Source organism: Natator depressus, chromosome 2, assembly GCF_965152275.1.
Source record: "Natator depressus isolate rNatDep1 chromosome 2, rNatDep2.hap1, whole genome shotgun sequence".
Classification (NCBI taxonomy): domain Eukaryota; kingdom Metazoa; phylum Chordata; order Testudines; family Cheloniidae; genus Natator; species Natator depressus.
The window spans coordinates 11,687,030-11,701,800 of NC_134235.1; the positions used below are offsets into that span (position 1 = coordinate 11,687,030).

The window sequence follows — 14,771 nt, forward strand, 5'->3', positions numbered from 1 at the left end:
TTTAAAGCCTCGTTCACTCCAAATTCACAGGTTGTTAACTCTGAAAAACAAAAAGCTAGAGGAGGAGGAGGGGAAAGTGCTGGTGTCCTTCCAAAGCTACATGGTCTAATGCAGTGGCTCTCAACCTTTTCAGACAGCTGTATCCCTTTCAGGAGTCTGATTTGTCTTGTGTACCCGCAAGTTTCACCTCACTTAAAAACTACATGCTTACAAAATCAAGCATAAAAATACAAAAGTGTCACAGCACACTATTACTGAAAAATTGCTGACTTTCTCATTTTTACCATATAATTATATAATAAATCAATTGGAATATAAATATTGTACTTAACATTTCAGTGTCTAGTCTATAGAGTAGTATAAACAAGTCACTGTCTGTATGAAATTTTAGTTTGTACTGACTTTGCTAGTGCTTTTTATGTAGCCTGTTGTAAAACTAGGCAAATATCTAGATGAGTTGACGTAGCCCCCGGAAGACCTCTGTGTACCCTCAGGCATATGTGTATCTCTGGTTGAGAACCACTAGTCTAATGGATTAAACTCATGCTAGGGAACCAGGAGAGAGGAAGAGGTGGCCTTGGCACTAACTAGACTGAGACTCAGGAGACCCGGATTGAATTTCCGTCTTTGCAACAAGTTTCCTGTGGGCCTTGAAAATACTAATAAAAAGATGCACAATTTATGAAAAAAATACCGACGTGAATATAGTTCTGGGGAAAGTCCTGCAGCCCTCTCTCAGCCGGAAAACGGTTTATAATATGAACCACAGCAGTGCAGAATTCCCCACAATTCTCATCTAACAAGCCTCAGTCCTGAGCTGGAGAGGCCATCTGTAGGGGGGAGACAATAATTCATTTTCCTTTCTTGTTCAGCTCATGGCGTCTAACTGAGAGTGCCAATTAGCAGTGGTGGTTTTGTCATGCAGACTCTTCTCAATTAGACTGTGACCATTATCTTACTGCAAAGAGGACATTGGATATAGTACAGATGGATGTTACTTTCAGTTACCGGGCTGGACTAGGGATTGGTGGCACGCGTGGTGAATGATCCCTTGCCAATTACAGAATCTTACGAGTGAGACATGGAAAAGACCTGTTAGCTTGCCCAGTCCGTGACAGTGCCAAAGCAGGATTGTTCCAAGCCTGTAACTCACCTAGTCTCATTTGACTGACTTTTGAAGGGCTCCCAATGCCAGTGCAGGAGTCACCTCTACTGATGTTGGACTGACTCGGTCAGAAATTCAATTTCATTTTTATTAAAATAAGAGGCACCTCCACATAAAAAAGGAGACTGTGTGAAAGAGACAACAAAAAGAATATAGAATATGCACTTTCTAACATTTCCCTCATGCCTCCCTCTATAAAATGAATAGGTGAAGGAAAAGTCAAGTGAATTACTGTTTGAATTGGAAGGCAGCAGGGCTAATTACAGTCTAAATGCATGTTTAGGGCTGATTTTTGCCATTACTTTCCTGTTTACATAGTTCCCATCTTCATTATCATAGGCCACAACCCAGAGTTTCAAATAAAATCTGTGATTATAGGCCACGGCTGTTTTCAAGCTGAAGACATGTTTGTAAACTTGGCAGCTACTTGAGGAGTTGCAAGTGAATGGGATAAAGGCAGATAAACATGACTTGTTAGCTTAAAAAAGCCACTGAGGGATTATTCTTCTATTTCAGTATTCATTGCATCGGCAGTCTAGGATTTGAGACTCACAAATAACTCTAATTCATCCCTTGACTCTTCCCTATACCTGCGAGCCACTTCCCTGCTGTTATTAAATCAGTTTGTTTTAACATACAGGTACATTCTGATATAAACTTTATAAAGAAACCCCCTTTGCACTAGATGATCCCACTACAAAGCCCTATATAACAAGCTGCATTCAAGTTACGTCTGTAGCACTGTCTACCCCAGGATGTCAATATACTTCATGTGAAATATTGGAATGATCAGTGTAGACAGCACCTCCACCACTATAGAGTGCTGTATTTTGATCTTAGCGTTAAGTTGTTGTCTTGTATATTTAGTTGCATCTGACTGGGGGGGTGAGGGGATCTTAGTAGGAAGTTTGAGTCATGCCTGTGTGTGGTGGAGTTGTTACTTGCAATAAACCCTTTGAATTCTGTAAGTGACTGTTACGATACACATAACTTAATCCTAAACAAGAGATGTGTTGTACTTCTAAAGTGTGTTCCTAAGGGGCAGGGTCACCAATTTAACTCCCTCGCCTCCTTTTTGATTGACAGATAAGTCAACCAACTGTCTCTTTTCATTAAGGATTAAATTCATTTCTCTGCTGTGGGCCAGTACATGTGGTATGCCCAGGGGTGAAAGTAAGTTAAAGAACTTACCGGTACGCCGGAGTCCTGAGCAGGGGGCGTGGCCTCAACCAGAAAAGGTGTGGCCTCAACGGGAAAAGGCAGGGCCTTAAATCCCTGGGCCCTTTCAATCTTGATTTAAAGGGCCCAGGGCTCCAGCTGCGGTAGTGGCGGCTGAGAGCCCCAGGCCCTTTATGTAAGGGGACTGTTGCCCCCTTACTAACATTCAGTGGGGGTGTTTTGGTTGGCTAGCTCCCAGTACTAAAAGGGGAAGGGTCTATGGGAAACCAGGACCCTGAGACTGCCAGTCCCCAGGAACAATGGGGAGAGGCCAATGCTCCCGGTCAGCCTGAATGACAGGGCGGGCAGGCTAATCAGGGAGTCAGGAGGCCAGGGAGGTCCTGTCTTCCGTGTGAACTGGATTTGCCTGGGTCAGACAGAGTGGGGCCGAGCTAAGGAGAAAGCGGGGGCCCGAGCTAAGCTGGGGAGCAGAGCTGTGCCAGATCCAGAGGGACCAGAAAAGCAGCCCAGAGAGAGCAGACCTGTCCTGGGAGCAGAGCTGCAGCAACCAGAGGCAGAGAGGCCAGGGAAGCAGCCCAGGGAGCTGGAGGCAGAGCATCAGAGACAGAGCGGTGGAGCTGGGGCTGGCGCAGTCCGGAGCTGGGTGCAGTGAGCAGCTGGGGAGAGTGAGGGGGACCCTGGGCAGCAGGCCCAGCACAGGGAGATGCCTCAGCCAAGGGGCTCTGCAGGTCAGGCTTGGATCGTAGCCCTGACAGGGCGGGGGCGACACTGGGAAGAAGGGTCCTACCACTTAGAGCCTGAGAGCGTGTGACCATCACCAGAGCAAGTGTCCAACCCACAGCATCCCTGCAGCACAGCCAGGGCCTGAGAAGAAGGCCTGGGACTTACTAGGAACAGACCGTGAACTGCCCGGACATTCCAGAGACACTGTTTGTGATGTTCCCTGCCACAGAGCAGATTGATGTGTTTCCTTTAACCTTTCCCATTTTTCCTTATTCCTTCTTAAAATTAATTGTTGATTAAATAACTTGCATTTGCTTTAACTTGTATGTAATGGTCAGTGGGTCAGAGAAGTGCCCAGTGCAGAGAGAGTACCCCGGAGTGGGGACATCCTATCCCCTGTCCTAGGTGACCACAGCAGGGTTGGAGGTTGAGCCCCCCAAGAATCCTGGGCCCAGCCTTGTTGGGGTTACGAGGACTCTGCCAGACAGGAGAGTGGAAGGGGAGTCCTCAAGGGCAGGGAGGCCACTGGGTAAAGGAAGTGGGAGCAAGGACTCCGATCCTTTCGCTAGCCCACTTCACCGGGGTAGTACAGAAGCCGGGAAAGTTCCCCACAGTAGCGGGACTGTTCCCCCGCTTACATTTAAATCACCCCCGAGCTGCCAGCTGCAGAGGCGGCTGGGAGCTCCGGGGCTCGGGGGCGATTTAAAGGGCCCAGGGCTCCAGCTGCCACTACCACAGTGGAGCCCCGGGCCCTTGAAATTACTGAGGAGCCCTGGGGGCTCCCGGCTGCCACCGCTACCCCGGGGCTCTGGCAGAGCTTTAAAGGGCCTGGGGCTGTACTGTGGTAGCGGCTGTCGGAGCCTCGAGGCCTTTAAATCCCTGCCTGAGCCCTGCTGCCCGAGCCCTGGGGTAGCGGCGGCCGGGCTCCATCGGGAATTTAAAGGGCCCCAGGGCTCCAGCTGCTGCTACCGCCCGGCCCTTTAAATCCCCTCTGGAGCCCCGCCTCCACTTCCCCAGGGCTTCGGCAGCAGGGCTCCAGTGGGAATTTAAAGGGCCAGGGTGGTAGTGGTGGCTGGAGCTCCAGGGCCCTTTAAATCCCCGCCAGAGCCCTGCCGTCGCTACCCCAGGGCTCGGGCAGCAGGGCTCAGGTGGGGATTTAAAGGCCTCTGGGCTCCGGCAGCCACTACTGCCCCAGCCCTTTAAATCCCCTCCAGAGCCCCGCCGCCACTACCCCAGGGCTTTAAATTGCCGTCTGGGAAAGCCGGTCCTGGTACGGCGCACCGGCTGTTGCCGGTAGCTGTACCAGGGTGTACCGGCTTACTTTCACCTCTGGGTATGCCCCCTTTAAGTGCTGTTTTCAGGACCTCAGTGGGATGTAAGTGGTGCACAGATCCTGTGCAAGCCCCTTTGCCTGAGGTGAATGCCAGCCTAAAAAATAAATACAAGTGAACAAAATCCATCCCTCCATCCCCAGTGAAAGCCTATCTCATGTTTTTGTGTTTCTCTTATGCAAAGTACATCAGAACATAATGCTCGTTAAATTACTATTGTATTGACTAACTAAGGTCTTGTCTACACTAGAAAGGATTTTCCAGTACCCCTGCGGTACCATCAAACCCTCTGAGTGTAGGCACAGTTTGTATTGGGCGGAAAAAAGTCTCTTGGTATTATTTATATCCGTTCTTCAAGCAAAATAAGTTATGTTTGCCAAAGGACTTTTTTTGCTGGAATGACTCTGTCTAGAGTAGGGCTTTCACTGACGCAGCTGTGTTGGTTAGGGGTGTGATTTTACTCACAGTCTTAAATGACAAGCTGAGGCAGCTAACCTTAACTGTAGACCAAGCCTGATGCTTTTCTAATGCCCCATCTGTTCCCCAGTTTTTTCTCAAAGATTGAAACATCCACTTGGTCAAAGCACAGCTTGGAACGAGACAGTGCAATCATAGAATCATAGAATATCAGGGTTGGAAGGGACCTCAGGAGGTCATCCAGTCCAACCCCCTGCTCAAAGCAGGACCAATCCCCAATCAAATCATCCCAGCCAGGGCTTTGTCAAGCCTGACCTTAAAAATATCTAAGGAAGGAGATTCCACCACCTCCCTAGGTAACACATTCCAGTGTTTCACCACCCTCCTAGTGAAAAAGTTTTTCCTAATATCCAACCTAAACTTCCCCCACTGCAACTTGAGACCATTACTCCTTGTTCTGTCATCAGCTACCACTAAGAACAGCCTAGATCCATCCTCTTTGGAACCCCCTTTCAGGTAGTTGAAAGCAGCTATCAAATCCCCCCTCATTCTTCTCTTCCACAGACTAAACAATCCCAGTTCCCTCAGCCTCTCCTCATAAGTCATGTGTTCCAGTCCCCTAATCATTTTGCCCTCCGCTGGACTCTTTCCAATGTTTCCACATCCTTCTTGTAGTGTGGGGCCCAAAACTGGACACAGTACTCCAGATGAGGCCTCACCAATGTCGAATAGAGGGGAACGATCACGTCCCTCGATCTGCTGGCAGTGCCCCTACTTATACATCCCAAAATGCCATTGGCCTTCTTGGCAACAAGGGCACACTGTTGACTCATATCCAGCTTCTCGTCCACTGTAACCCCTAGGTCCTTTTCTGCCGAACTGCTGCCTAGCCATTCGGTTCCTAGTCTGTAGCAGTGCATGGGATTCTTCTGTCCTAAGTGCAGGACTCCGCACTTGTCCTTGTTGAACCTCATCAGATTTCTTTTGGACCAATCCTCTAATTTGTCTAGGGCCCTCTGTATCCTATCCCTACCCTCCAGCGTATCTACCTTTCCTCCGAGTTTAGTATCATCTGCAAACTTGCTGAGGGTACAATCCACACCATCCTCCAGATCATTTATGAAGATATTGAACAAAACCGGCCCCAGGACCGACCCCTGGGGCACTCCACTTGATACCGGCTGCCAACTAGACATGGAGCCATTGATCACTACCCATTGAGCCTGACAATCTAGCCAGCTTTCTATCCACCTTATAGTCCATTCATCCAGCCCATACTTCTTTAACTTGCTGGCAAGAATACTGCGGGAGACCGTGTCAAAAGCTTTGCTAAAGTCAAGGAACAACACGTCCACCACTTTTCCCTCATCCACAGAGCCAGTTATCTCATCATAGAAGGCAATTAGATTAGTCAGGCATGACCTTCCCTTGGTGAATCCATGCTGACTGCTCCTGATCACTTTCCTCTCATCTAAGTGCTTCAGAATTGATTCCTTGAGGACCTGCTCCATGATTTTTCCAGGGACTGAGGGGAGACTGCCTGGCCTGTAGTTCCCAGGATTGTCCTTCTTCCCTTTTTTAAAGATGGGCACTACATTAGCCTTTTTCCAGTCGTCTGGGACTTCCCGCGATCGCCATGAGTTTTCAAAGATAATGGCCAATGGCTCTGCAATCACATCCGCCAACTCCTTTAGCACTCTCGATGCAGCGCATCCGGCCCCATGGACTTGTGCTCGTCCACCTTTTCTAAATAGTCCCAAACCACCTCTTCCTCCACAGAGGGCTGGTCACCTCTTCCCCATGCTGTGCTGCCCAGTGCAGTAGTCTAGGAGCGGACCTTGTTTGTGAAGACAGAGGCAAAAAAAGCATTGAGTACATTAGCTTTTTCCACATCCTCTGTCACTCAGTTGCCTCCCTCATTCAGTAAGGGGCCCACACTTTCCTTGACTTTCTTCTTGTGGCTAACATACCTGAAGAATTGTTTCAGAGTAACAGCCGTGTCAGTCTGTATTCGCAAAAAGAAAAGGAGTACTTGTGGCACCTTAGAGACTAACCAATTTATTTGAGCATGAGCTTTCATGAGCTACAGCTCACTTCATCGGATGCAAAAATCCTTCTTGTTACTCTTAACATCTCTTGCTAGCTGCAACTCCAGGTGTGATTTGGCCTTCCTGATTTCACTCCTGCATCCCCGAGCAATATTTTTATACTCTTCCCTGGTCATTTGTCCAATCTTCCACTTCTTGTAAGCTTCTTTTTTGCGTTTAAGATCAGCAAGGATTTCACTGTTAAACCAAGCTGGTCGCCTGCCATATTTACTATTCTTTCTACACATTGGGATGGTTTGTCCCTGTAACCTCCATAAGGATTCTTTAAAATACAGTGAGCAATCCACCCTTGTACTTTTGTTAGGGCACCAGCAGCTGCTGATCCAGCCCTTGATTTGGCCAGGTGATTTCCACTGCTCTGAGGGATGGAAAGCAACTGGCCTGGGTTAACAATGAAAGTGGAAATCTACAAGCCTCCAGGCTGTGACCTTGTAATACCAGGCAGGGCTGAGTGGGGCTTCCCCGTTGAAGGCACACTGTTAGACCTGCTTCTGGAGACGGGTGTATTCCTTCACTTCGCTCAGGATAGGAAGGTGAAAGGGGCTGGTAAATGATTGTTCAGTCTGGAGGGGCACTCAAATCACACATGCAATCTGCTCTTCCTTAACCTCTAGGCAGACATCCAGGGGGTCACAGGGATCCAAGGTGAAAAAGCTGTGTGCTCCAAGCTGCTCTGCTTGGTACACAGGGGCCACCTTCTATCTTGTTATTCCGATGCTTTCAGTGACATGGCTCAAGCTTTCATCCACTTAGGAGCCAATGTACTGGGTGCTTCTGGGAGGAGGAGGAGGAGGAGCTGGGTGCAAAAATCCTGCATACAGATTGGCTACCACCTACCAGACTGACACAAAGAGGAAAGAGGACACCTCCATTCATCCATGCTAGTGTTGTCCCATCATGGAAAACAAATAGTGAGGAAGGAGGATTTTGTTTCCTGATTCCTCTACTCTAAAAAGGAAAGGGAAGGAAAGTGGTGGCTGGGAGGGGGGAGTTTTGCTGATAAGGAACTGCCTTCTTACATATGTTGCAAGCAGTTCCTTCCCAGGTATATTCACGTTTCTGAGCAAATGATTGCCTTGAAAATCAAATTTGCTATTTGCTGGTTTTCTGTCTCATTACAGAACCATTCAAATAGAGCAGATCTGACCTGTTCTCCCCACCCTCCCACCCCCGCATTAGAAATTCCAAACTAAGTGCTCTCTGTGAAGGTTCAGTTCGCACAAAATCTGATAATGAAAGTAATGACTTTAATTTATGTATATGCAATAGATACTTTGCAAAGCCAGCTATTAGTAACCCTGAGAAGTGCCATATATGCCTTTAAATAAATCAGGGCCTGATTGTGTCTCACTGTATCACAGTGATTAGTACCTTTCTCCACAAATATATGTTTTGAAGTCAATGGTTCCACTCATGGAGTAAATGATTACAAAGGTGAGTAAGGATGACAGAATCTAGCTCTTGATTTATTGGCATTGTGTGGTGTTTGTATCAGTATATCTCTATGTGTATACATATGCGCAAAGGCAACCTTCTCAGGTAATATATGCAGAGGCAACCTTAATTCTGGCATCTTGGGACTTCTGAGTGCTTGACTTTGCAACCTTAATGTTCTTTTAATGTGTTTTTTTTCTATGCGATTTCCTAGGTTTTTAAACAAGCAAACTGAAAAACAAACACACAAAAACCAAAAAAACCCAGAAAGTCCATCCCATGGAACCACACTGTCTCCCACATGGTTTATCAGCCAGGTCAAACTTTTTAGATCCACAGCACAGACTTCAGACATTTGAGCTTCCAGAGTAACTGTTAGAAGCAGAAAGTTGTCATCTCCTATGTGGGCTAGCCAGTAGAAGGATATGAGGTCCACATTTTACCCGTTGGATTCCTAGCACTGGCTGACAGCAAAGGAGTGTTGAGACTCAGCTCTGGTCTGCATGAGAAAATATCCCAGAATAGCAATTGCAGAATAACAGCTCTTGAATTAACTCCCCATTGTCGACACTCCTATTCTGCACTGAGTGCCTTTGTCCTGTTTTGTTTCATTTACTTTGGCAGTGGACTCCATCTGGGCAATTAGTGCAGAATAGCTATTGTGCTTTAAATTATCACCCTAGCCTATCCCACAATAACAGCCCATGTAGACAAGCCCTCAAGAATCTTATGTTGTGTTCCAGGTTCTGTGTGTAACCCACACACCTTCTGGGTGTGGTGTTCTGTCTCATCTAGTGGCACTGAGACCACTTAGAGAGAGAGAAAGAGATTAATGAGTCTGCTCTACAGCCTTGGCTAGCAGCCAGTTGGCTTTTAGCTCATGCGGTAGAGGCTCATGCATTAAGCTCCAGAGGTCCCCAGTTCGATCCCGAAGGCCCGGGTCTGTCGGTGTTACAGATGCTCTCATTGTTACAGATCTTTCTGTCCCTAACCACTCCAATCTGTCCTTGCCCCAGTCGAGATTCCTCCCTCCACCCGCCTCTCTCAGGTCTTTGTCCCAGTCTCCCCACTTGCTGCCCTCTATAGGCCCAGCTCTTCACTGATCTGCAACCCAGTCAGACTGTTTCATCTACATGCAAGGGGAGCATTGAGCGCACAGGAGATACAGTCCCACAGCTCTCAGTTCTGGTACCCAGGACCATGGTGGCCTTGGAGCAGTAATTTCGGGGAAAGTCTTGCTCAGCCCATGCAAACCTGGGTTGAAACACGCTCTGTTCAAATGGAATCTTTGGAGAAATTAGCAGCCAAACTCTAATAATGTGTACTGAGCATGTGTAAACTGAGATGTTTGGGGGCGTATGAGTTGGCGAAAGGGGAGGGATTTTTACAGGAGTATCAAAAGGTGACATCCATCCCCATGAAATCTCAAGTCCCTGCTCCAGTGCATGGAGGCACCAGAACATCTCAGCAAAACAGGGATGAGAATGTTTTTAACATGGGTCAAACGACATATTTGTCCGTAATTGCATTCTTGGAAACAACTGAACCTTTTTGGCTGAAAATTTCCAAAAAAATTCTGCCTGAAGCAGACACTGGGATCATAGAATCATAGAATATCAGAGTTGGAAGGGACCTCAGGAGGTCATCTAGTCCAACCCCCTGCTCAAAGCAGGACCAGTCCCCAATTTTTGCCTCAGATCCCTAAATGGCCCCCTCAAGGATTGAACTCACAACCCTGGGTTTAGCAGGCTAATGCTCAAACCACTGAGCTATCCCTCCCCCCGAAGGATGGAACAGTTTGGCCTGAATGGTTAAAATTTGTCAAGTTACAAACAACTGAAACAGGGTCCTATAATGGGAAGCTTTGGGCAACTTTAACTAACAGACAGTGCTACCAACGCCACCTATAATACACACACACACACACACACACACACACACACTGTCAAACAGCATTGCACTTCATATTGAGTTAGCTTTTTTGTACTGATGTTTTAGGGTGAAGAAGGGCCTCAGGGTTCACCTGGATTGAGAGGCGAAAAGGGAAATCTGTTTAAAATAGATGTTGCACCATTATGATTAGACTATCCAGACGTCTTGAGTCCATACAACTAACATGGAAATCTCATGAGAAGAGGTCCTGTTGCCAATGTCTGGTACTGTGGGTTGGCTGGAGATAGCGCGGAGAGGAGCCTTACTCCCATTATTTGTATCTAGGAAGGTTGAGCCTGGGTTTGAATCTAGAAATGGGCAAATGTTCAGGGGTTTCCTATTTTGTCTTAACTGGTTCACTTATGCTGAATGAAGAGACTTATGAAGTGCCTGTCACAGCTGTGTGTGATAAAGGCATATAATTTATAAACCAAGAGGGCTCGGATGGGGAAAAAGTCCTCAGGATTTCAGCAAGGATCCCAAAGAAGCTTTGCTGGGAGCAGTGGAGAGTTTGTTAGCCATTCCCCACCAAAGTAAACCTGAACCTGTGCCCTCAGATGCTGCTCTGAAGTTGATTCATTTTTGGGTTCATGACTGTCCACAACAGTGGTGTCCAGAACGGAAAAGTCATTTAACCACTTATGTTCCCCAAACACTTAGGGAGCCTTCATTTTGCCTGCAATCTGTACAATTGTACTATTAGATGCGACATGGGGCATGTTACATATCGTAAGGAATCTCAGTCATCTCTACACAAAGCCTCAGAGCAAATCCTAGTGATTGTCTGTGTTGCTATATATCCATTACGTGGGTCTTCCTTCTCATCTCCCCTTTGTGGTATATGTTGCATCCTCATTGGCTTGTAAAGCTCGTCACATACATTGTAAGCTGTGACCTGCCTTCAGAGTTTCCTCTGACACACCAATCACTCATGGGCCCTGCTAATACTGGTGTGACATGTAGTGTGTTTTATCTGTGGAATTAACCCCAGTTTGAGGGTGTTCTGGACCTGGAATTTCATGACTGTGGAGCACTGGGATCCCACACGGTGCCAATCCTATGAATAGCTAGTTTGGAAAGACCGAATCCTTCCTGCTTTAATTGGCTTGCCTTTTCCAGCTGCTGCTGTTGATGACTTAAATTACTTGCTTTAAAAAGCATCAGTAGTGGGTCCAAAGTCAGGATTAACATGACCTCTCTTCTGTCTAAAACAAACAACCTTAGGAACAAGATGTGTTCTTGCTGCTGACAGTGGCAACGCCTTATAAACATGATTATTCCAAGAATTAAACTTCTTGCCAAAGGTAGCATTTGCAATAGGCAAAATATTCAAGTGCCTACATGATTTAGGAGCATACATACCATTTTCAGAAGCAATTTAGGCATTTAAGAGCCTACTACCCTTGAAAAATAGCAGCTTCCATGACCAGCTTACAGTCCCTACCAAGTAATGCACAGCAGGTTAGTTCAGTCTAATAATAGACTAGACTAACTGTTTCCAGTGCCTATTCCTCTTCTTTTCTTCCTCCCTTCCTCCCGGCCTCTAACTCGGCAGTGTGTGTAGCTAGTCAAGCTGGGCCAATATTTCAACATCCCTCATCCCCTACCCTTTGCCTGTTTGTGTCGTTAGACTGTACATAGAATCATAGAATCTCAGGGTTGGAAGGGACCTCAGGAGGTCATCTAGTCCAACCCCCTGCTCAAAGGAGGACCAATCCCCAACTAAATCATCCCAGCCAGGGCTTTGTCAAGCCTGATCTTAAAAACTTCTAAGGAAGGAGATTCCACCACCTCCCTAGGTAACGCATTCCAGTGTTTCACCACCCTCCGAGTGAAAAAGTTTTTACATCATGCAGGGCAAGGATTTGCTCTTCTGTGTTTGCACAGCACCTGGCACAATGGGGCCCTCGGCCTTATATTTACTATCACTAATAATAATAACAGTGAGAATTACCCACTCCTCAGTTGCATAGGATTTTTCACTTCCATTTTTTTCAAATCTCAATTTCTCGTGGGTATTTCATGAGAGTTGCCTTGTCTAACTTTTCAAGAACCAGGGTTCTTTGTTTGTTCTAGGCTCAGTTTATTATTAATTTTTACTACAGCAATCCCCGGCGGGTTTCTGGGTGCAGCACAAATTGGTAGTAAAGGGTGGTCCCTTCCTCAAAGCTATTACCTATGGCCACGACAGAACAGAGGGTACAAAATACAATGGAATGGGGATAAAGGGAAGACAAGGGGTGACAGTAATAAGTTGGGAAGGTTACATGTGTTATTACTTCATTGTTTTTATATTGTTTTCTTTTTAAATAAGTTAAATGAGCGAGGGTATTGGTGAGTGGCTAGCAGCTCACTTGCTGACCAGGGAGTGTTAATGTTGGCGGTGGATCCTCTTGAGACTGTAAATAGTAGGTGCTCACGGTGAAGTGATTTTCCTCCTCGCTTGTTCTTCCCTTGCTGTATTACTCGTGTCTTTGTGCTTTCAGCTGATGTTAATATTATGCTGATGCTGGTTCTGTTGTGTTGCAGGGATCCCCCGGCTCACCTGGCCCTCCTGGGAGGGACGGAGCAAAAGGAGAAACTGTAAGCTTTTTTGTTCCTTCCTTGTAATCCTTTCCTTTCAGCGTGAGCCAGGCACAGGAAATCAATCTCTATTGAGTGGGACATGCCTCAGGGATTTGTGTGGCCATTTTAGGAGGAACAGAAACAAACGATGGAAGGTTAATGACCTCAGCATTGTCTCTTACACGTTCGCAAAGACCGTGGACTTTATTGGGATTAAGCATATTGAGTGACTTCAGGGGCAGAACTGTTACAATTCATTAAGCTGTGAGAGGGGGACACCAGGCAGGTTATGGTTTGGGACTTGCTGCTGCTGGGTTGGTTAAGAACTGCAGGCACAAAACCCAGCCATTTGTTTCACGCTAGGCAAAGGGCTACCAGCCTGTGGAGATGGTGGGAATGGAGAATGACTGGAGAAGGGCAACAGGGAAGCCAATGTTGCATCCCAGTCACAAAAGCAGAGGATTGAACATCTCTTGGTGATGCATATGCTGTTAAAAGCACAGGGATTGGGGAGAGCTGCAGGCTTTGCAGGAGGAAACTCAAGCATGCTAGATAAAATGCCCTTGCAGAAGGGGACAAATGTCCAAGCATTTCCCAGCATCCTTTATGGGTGTACTTTTCTCAGCTTGTCACTAATATTTTAGCGCTGCCCTCCGGGCCTCTTAGCTCATACCTGAACCACTTCTATGCTTGAATCATCTGCCCATTTAACCTCTTCTCTTACTTCTCTTTTGCTAATCTGTATTCTTTGCCTGCCTCCCTGTTTGCTGTTCCTGGTGCAGGAACCCGTTGGCCGTGTAGCCCCTGCTCCCTCGTGGTAGTTTAGCTGCAATTGGGGAGAACCTGGGTAAAGGATTCCTTTGGGAGGTCAGACATACATGAACTAATAACAGGGAAGGGGTACACAGCAGAATGCTCTCTTGTTTCCCATCCCTGTCATGCTGTGTCTGGAGGTAGCCCAAGTCTGCCACCTGCAGTGTTTTTTAAGAGTTATTCCTAAAATTGCAGGTCATTAGATTGTCCCCAAGTACCTTGCTGAATCAATGCAACTGTATCATATCATATATGAAACTGATTTGGGGCTAGGTTTCAGACTCGTAGCCATGTTAGTCTGTATCAGCAAAAACAACGAGGAGTCCTTGTGGCACCTTAGAGACTAACACATTTATTTGGGCATAAGCTTTCGTGGGCTAAAACCCACTTCATCAGATGCATGGAGTGAAAAAGACAGTAAGCAGTATATATATACAGCACGTGAAAAGATGGGAGTTGCCTTACCAAGTTGCCTTACCAAATGGCCGACTTTCACCTTGATTGCATTGCCCTCGTTAACACCACAAAAGTAATTTTCCCTCTCTTAATATTCACCCCTTCTTGTCAACTGTTGAGAATAGGCCACTTCCACCTTAATTGAATTGGCCTCTTTAGCACTGACCCCTCCACTTGGTAAGGCAACTCCCATCTTTTCATGTGCTGTACATATATACTGCTTACTGTATTTTTCACTCCATGCATCTGATGAAGTGGGGTTTAGCCCATGAAACCTTATGCCCAAATAAATTTGTTAGTTTCTAAGGTGCCACAAGGACTCCTCGTTGATTTGAGGATGATATATGGCAACAAGGTGTCCTAACATCATAACCTTTTACTGCCCTGATATGATGGGTTAATTGCACTGCCCCAACTGTTAAAGGTCACATTTGTGGTGTAGCTTTTAGAGGCCTGACCAATTGTAAATCCTAGGTGGCATGAGCCCTGGAAATGACATTTTGTTGCTTAGGAAACTGCCTGCAAAGAGCTAATGAATGTCCAGATATTTCAATGGTATATTTACTTTGGTCTGGTCCTGTTATGGTTGCTCTTGAGAAAAAGCACACTGTGGACTTCAGGAGCTCCCCATTTTGCCAGAAGCTGGGA

At 46.6% G+C, this 14,771-nt stretch overlaps 1 protein-coding gene across 1 annotated transcript in view; it reads left to right on the forward strand.

The window, feature by feature from the left end:
- Window positions 1–14,771, forward strand: part of LOC141983518 (collagen alpha-1(XXII) chain-like) — a 208,389-nt gene that overhangs the window by 116,008 nt on the left and 77,610 nt on the right. The window contains exon 11 of the mRNA XM_074946717.1: window positions 12,819–12,872. Within this exon, the coding sequence (XP_074802818.1) occupies window positions 12,819–12,872 (54 nt within the window). The remainder of the gene's footprint in view (window positions 1–12,818; window positions 12,873–14,771) is intronic.